The sequence below is a fragment of the Podarcis erhardii genome, assembly GCF_964252035.2.
Source record: "Podarcis erhardii genome assembly, chromosome: 6".
Lineage (NCBI taxonomy): Eukaryota > Metazoa > Chordata > Lepidosauria > Squamata > Lacertidae > Podarcis > Podarcis erhardii.
The window spans coordinates 32,177,990-32,184,812 of record NC_138510.1 but is presented as its reverse complement, the minus strand read 5'-3'; the positions used below and the strand labels follow the sequence as shown (position 1 = coordinate 32,184,812).

General features: G+C 39.0%; 1 protein-coding gene across 1 annotated transcript; it reads right to left on the bottom strand.

The window, feature by feature from the left end:
• Positions 1 to 369: 369 nt before the first annotated feature.
• On the bottom strand, positions 370 to 5,803 carry GDF5 (growth differentiation factor 5). The gene is made up of 2 exons (XM_081866519.1): positions 4,193 to 5,803; positions 370 to 2,920 (listed from the first exon to the last, which is right to left on the bottom strand). Exons 1-2 carry the CDS (start codon positions 4,827 to 4,829, stop codon positions 2,052 to 2,054), a joined length of 1,506 nt encoding a protein of 501 aa, XP_081722645.1. The 5' UTR covers positions 4,830 to 5,803; the 3' UTR covers positions 370 to 2,051.
• Between the last annotated feature and the right edge of the window lie 1,020 nt (positions 5,804 to 6,823).

Genomic DNA, 6,823 nt, shown 5'->3' with positions numbered 1-6,823 from the left:
CATAAATCCCCACTTGCCACTCTTTGCAGTGGGCTGTCTTGTGCTGCTAGCACAGGGTGTGGGAAGGAGCCAATAGGATTCTCAATGTGGCAGCCCACTGGTGGGAGCCAATAACAGATTCTGGCTGGAAGATGGGGGCGTTGCCTGAGGTAGACTGACAAGAGAACCTTCCTATAGGCCGCTCCAAGGGTATAAATTCCAAGTACAACCACAGCAATTTCCTCACCCATGAACCCTCTAGAGAAGATACAACTGCCTGCAATCAAACATTTGCGCAAAACCATAATTACTCAGAAACAGAGCCCACCTTGGTCCTAGGTTCTCTTGTTTTGTTTTCATTAATTGAACAAAACATTCAGAACAAATAGCTTTTTAAAATAAAATTATATTTATGGTAACTATGGCACCTAGATACACTTAACACTGTCAATAATTTAGTACATCTTAAGCTGTTATTTTACTACGAGCAATAGAGAACAGTGTGAATTAGAAGCAGAATAATACAACAGTTTGAACGTTAACATGAAAAAGATGGATATTTAATAAAGATATGAAGCTGAAATAAAATATACATTGAAAGAAATAGGTTTGTCTGAAGTTCTCTAAATCCATGTATAATGCGTACAATTTAAAACAAATTCAACATTTATTTATTTATTTATTTATTGGTAAATATACAGTTTTAAGAATTATGAAATGTTGCTCATACCTATTTGTGTTAAACTAGTTAGTTTAAACACTGTGGGTAGAATTAAACATGCTCTTCCAGTCATTCCATCTGTACAAGCCTTCTGGCTACCAGATGGAATGATACCCCTCCCCCTTTCTCCATGTGCTGTTCTGGGGGTTCTTCTGACACCCCCTTCCCCAGTCAATTTTTGGGATCATGGGAGCAGGAGGTGAGGCAATGTTCCATTGCACAAATGGGGCTAATGGGGTTCGTTATGTGAATCTTGTCCACTGTTTTGTAGAGATATCCTAAAGCCCATATGAAAGATATATATATGATGATGAAAACAGAGGATTAATCCTGCAAAGATGGATTGTTCAGGCTTTGAAACAGTGCCAGAAGGAGAAAGTGAAAATGTACCGAAGCAACTTGCACTGAATTTGCCAGTGTCCTTAGGAATTCAAAAAACTGTATCATGTGAAAATGAAATGTCCTTTGAAGAAGGTTTTCATAGGAAAGTTGTTACTCTGGTGAGTCTGTGCAACTCTAGGCCTGCACTACTGTATGTCAAAGTGAATCAAGCTGCTTCAGGCAGAGGAATTTAGGTGGCTAGATGAAGGCAGGAACTGACTTTCAGAAGTGTTGGCTCTAGTATCTGGAGCACCAGAGAGCAAAATGTCTTGATCTAGAACAGAGTCTGGAAGCAATAAATTAGTGTTGGAATGAGTCCAAAAGGTAGATACAAAAACAATTACATTTCAGTAGATTTTTCGTGTCACTTCTTCTATAAATCTATTCTAACTATTAGAAAACATACAGCCTGGTCCTATGAGTTGTGTCACTAGTACAAACATTTAGGGTGCAGTGCAACAGATGCTGCACTGATGCAACAACATTGTCTATGGCTTGGCACCATGAGCTGATCCAAGGTTTTAATGGCTACATCAGCATATTTCAAGATGCTGTGTTGGCAGCTGTGAGCCTCTCCAAATGTGGCACAACAGCACTGCATACAATTGCTAATTAGTGTTGAACAGGACAGACAAGAAGCATGATGGAGGCATGGTTGATGTATGGCAGGGAACAACTGAAAAATGTAGCACCACAAACAGAATTTCAGCCACCATAGGGTATGCAGTATTACACAGTCCGCCATGCCGCTGAGCTTTGATAGTAGCTTGTAGAGGCAACTGAGAGGCAGCAGAGCAAAATAGGCTTGCATTAATTGCCAACCAATGCATTGCTTATGACAGATGCCACAACAGCTATCGACCAGCGCAAACCACTCTGAGTGATATCACAGTGCTGATCTGTGTCAGTTCATTTTTGTCAGCTGCTAGGAAAGGCTTTGCAGTTAATACTGTGAGAGATTGCGCTGCTGCTACCTGCAGCCGCAGGACTCCACTACCATGTCTTCATATTGTTTGTAGACTACATTATTAGCAGAGTCAATAAACAGGATGCTAATAGGACTCAGTCTTGTCGGAACACAACAAGTTGGAGGTGTCGACTCTGGGTCCATAGAGTTCATTAATGTTTGGATAACAGCATGATTGGTGGGTTCCAGATGGGACCGAAGAGGAAATTCGCAAAGTCCTTCACAATGATAAGCTTCATATTCAAGAGGGGCTATTATCCAGTCATCCCAGCCCATATCCTTAAAATTCACATGAAGTGCTTTTTTGCTGCATCTTGTCTTCAGATTCTTGTTGGGCCTCTTTCCTTGCCGAGTTGCTAGAGGAGCCCTTCTCTTTCTTCTTTGATTGAATAGGTATTCATAAACAGTTTTGTCATCCTGGCCAGATCTGGCTTTTATTTCATTGAAGAACAAGTCTCTTTTCTTTGTCCTACCAAATACTAAGAAGAGAGCTTTTTCATTGACTTGCCTCCCTGTTCTGTTAAATCCCACAGTCCTTAAATCAACAGGCCTTCCCCTTTCAAAAGCCTCCAGTTCAAAACACAAGTTAGCAGAGTTTTTAAAATTCCTAAAAAGCTTCCAAATGTCAAAGACTTCCCATTTTGCGGTATCTAAGATGTTGACTGTCCGAGAGTCCAAGAGGATGGATGCTTGCCTGCTTATGGAGCAACTGAATAGTTTCATTTGACATGTTTTCCCATGAGAAGTAGGCTTCCAGTTGTCAGAAGGTTTTTTTCTTAAAATACGCAGTTCTGCCCCCAGTAAGCCATCTTTTTCTAATGCACTGATATCAAAAATGTATTTCTGCTTTTTAACAGCTGGAGCACGGTCATCTAAAGAGAGAAAGAGGGAGAGATGTATGTATACTGAACAGAAATTTGTTCAAAATTTCAATTTCTCTTAATAACACACAATGACCTTCACTATTCGTTTGCAGCCTTGGGAATTATAAAACAATGCTATGGAAATGCTACAAGTTCATACTCCATGGAGATTTATTAAAACAACACTTCCAATTCAGACATAGAAATATTTCTGCATTATTTTAGTCTGTGTTCTTGTCCCCCAAAGTTAATCCAACAGTACATTGAGGCTAATCAATAGGACTTAGTTTCCATTTGACTGCATTTGGTATTAAGATTCCAGACGGCAAATTTAATACATTTTGTTTTATTGTACTTTTGGTGATTTATGTGCTGTCACTTGATTTAGCATTTGAAGGCATGCGTTCTCTTTTATATACTATCTACCTATTGAGATACATAAAGAAAGTGTGTGTGAGAGAGTCTTTGTTGTCCATTAGCATGACACTTCCTTTAGTCTAGATAAAGTTGGGTTGCATCTCTTCTGAATCACTACACTTCTTTATATGACTTCAAAACTCTCAACATAAAATTGTATGATCCATTGACTGATCCAAGCTAAATTTACCAAGCATGGTTGCACAAATCATTCATTCCAATGGTGCTTGTGTCAGAGACCTGTGCACCCAACAGCACTGTCACTTGATCCACCCAGCATTCACAGGTTGCTGTGGGGCCCTGTGAGGGTCTAAGGAAGAATGTGGATGGACTCCTGAGGTCTTGGAGACATCACTGAAATATTAAATCTCCTGCTTATTTCTTATAACAAGGTACATCTAAATTTGTTTGATTCATAACAACAGACAAACAACAAAATCAGAAAGGACTGACTGACTGACTGAAAATCAGAAAGACTCGAGAGTCTTCTTCCCCCCAAGTCTAACCCTTTAAACTGGTATTTTAGCTGAAATGGACTAATTGGGTATTGTTTGCTGCAGCAGATATACTGCCACCATACACTTTTAGTAGCATGTTCTGCAGGAAATAAAAGCATTTTATTTCACTGTAAAACAACAACAACATAATCCTAAAATTACTAATATCACTGGGATAAAAGCATGACCGTTTTGTTTGGTAACATACCAAAAAACTGATGTGAAAAATGCTCTTTAAATCTATATTGCAAGGATGAAAATGCCTGGAGTCTGCCCAGATTTTTGGAAATACAGATCCCCTCTGCCCTTTAACTTCTGACATGGATTTCATACACTTGAAAGATAGGCAAACATTCTGTTTTCTTACCTTGCCCCTTGTCTATGAAGCTTGTAATTGTATTGGCAAGCCCAGTCTCCAGTTTTACGCTTCCATTAACGCCTTTCCGTTCTGCATCAGAAAGAGTCCTGTACAGGGAGAGCATGTATTCATGTGGGGTGATCGCAGGATGCCTGAACGCCTCCTTAGATTCCCTTTGGGCAATAGCTTCTTTAGTCTTTTTGGTTTTGAAGGAGCTGGCATCTGAATTGCTGGTGCCAGTTTTCTTCAGTGGGGCCTTGGGGCCAAAGTTCTGTAGCTTCGGGGTCACCGTCCTTATTCCCGATTGTCTGTTTGAAGATTGAACTCCTACCTTTTTGTCTGTGCTCCCTGCTTTGGAGAGAGTCTTCTTTGAGTCATCAGTCTTTGCCAAGAGAAGTCCGGCTTGAGCATTATTATTTTTTGCCCTAGACTTTGAATTCCCAGCACTATATCCATGGTTCCCCGTTCTAAATGTACCTGCCCTTGGCAAGGGGTTTCTCTCTTTTCCATCTATGTTTGACAATCCTAATTTGGATCCTGGATTGCCTTGACTCGCTTCAGCAGGACTCAGTGCTAAGGAAATGAAAACGAGGTAAAACCAGCTAAAGTGCCAAAGCAGTAGAGTAAGAAAGTGCAGGATTTTCATCCTCTGGTCTTCCTTTGAATGCCACCAAAGAAAAAATCAGAAAAGGTTCCTCCAGTTTGGCATAAGAAAACATGAAAAAAATTAAGAACCAAAGTCAGCAGAAAGCGTTTTATTTTAAGCTTAAAGCACTTTAAATCTACTTGTTTAATATTTGTATCCAGTCCCATAGTGGAAATGCTAATTTAGTCAATTTGGTCTTCTCCTGGTTTCTGCTAGCAGCTTGTTCTTGAAAAGAGAAAGTTTACCACCCCCCTTTCTTCTGTAAAAGTGACTAAAAACTTGAAGGACTCTTGTTTAAATCGGAGAGGGTTTTTTTTCCAAGAAGGAAGAATGGCGTAATGCTGCCTCTGTATTAAAAGGTTTTTTAAAAAGTTTTGAATCCCTTCCAGTGAAAATATTTCACACACAGAAACCTGCAGGTGCTCAGAAATCTTTTACAAACCTGAACTCAGGAATTGGAAGCGGAATTCCAACAAAAACCTATTTAATTACTCTCTGATGTCATGCTGTCTAAACTAATTTAAGTGTGATATATTTCTTTTAAAAAGTCTTCTTTGCCCTTTCCATTAGCATGAGTCATACTCTGCTTCGTGTAAAACAACTCTGTAGGACCCAAACTCTATAGAATATGCAATTTAAAGTGGCAACTTGTTGCCTCTTTTAGCCTTAAATGAACTTCTCATTTTAAACAAGACAAAGCCGTGTAAGAGAAAAAGTAGAAGCCTTTGACAAAATCAGTTGGAATAAATGCATTAAAGCATGCTCTAATTCACAGAGATGTTTTATAAAGTTCTTCTGAACATAGACGCTGAACTTTATTAGCAGCAATTTCCTTCTGTCACTGGGTGATGAAAGGATGAGAGTTAACAAGAGTATTAACAAAATAAAGTCTTCTTTAATAAGCACGTTAAAACATTTATTATGACATATTTTTAAAAGTCTTTAAGAAATTAAGCAAAATCTCATGTGATGCCTAGCTAAGGGAATATTTGCTAGCGCTGCATAAAGCTTTTTAGAGTCTTTTATTTAACTGGTTCTCTTTACCAGGATTAGTCAATGTTTAAGCAGCAGTGTCCCCTGCAGGAACCTAGAGCTCATGTGAAAGAAAAGACAGCTTGTTTAAATAGTTTAGTATAAATGTGATATTTTACAGAAAAATTAAAAATTGCTATTACAAAACAGACTGCTGGAACTGTGAAGGTACTATATATCATAAATACCTTTATATGTGGAATGAAGCTTTCTTGCTGCATTGATTCCAGAAAACAGGATATAAACTTTGGGAAAGCAGACTGTGAATTGGGCAAATAATGTCTTCTAGATTGTAACAAAAACAGGTGAGCTTTGCTGAGCAATGTCTTCTGCGTGAAGAAGAGCATCCCAAATCTTTAATCTTGTACATGTTGCTCAACAAAATTTGGCCCCAAGATGAATTCTGCTGCATAGGGAATGTTTCAGGGGCTTCTTGTCCACCTGTGCACCACAACCTACATCACCTGCTGAAATATGCCCGAAGTTATGACTGCTTTGTCCAATGCTTATTTTTGTTCTTATTTATTTATTTACTTTAGATGGAGGAAATGTCTGATTAGGGCTGTGTCCACATTAGGCATTCATATGCACCTGGGTCACTGTTTCCCTGTGTATATTTTCTATGCATCCAAATGTGAGTGCTTTTAGTTTTAAACCTCTGAAATCTCTCTCAGTGTTTCCCATCCACATCAGTTGGTGGTGTTTGATGGGATTTATTCACAGAGTGTGTTGCTGTCTCCTCCTCTTGATTAGGACTCCACCACCCACCATCTTTTCCAGGAACCTGTGGTCCACTGTAGACATGTGCACAGATATTATTTACCTTAATTTAAGATGAAATTATAGGTTTTTTGAGTTACCAAATTTGTGCAAAAGAGCAGGCAAGTAAAAAAAAAGTGTGTGTCGCTCCAAAATGAAAACAAAACGGAAGAAGTGTGGCAATAGATGGCACACAGTGAAAC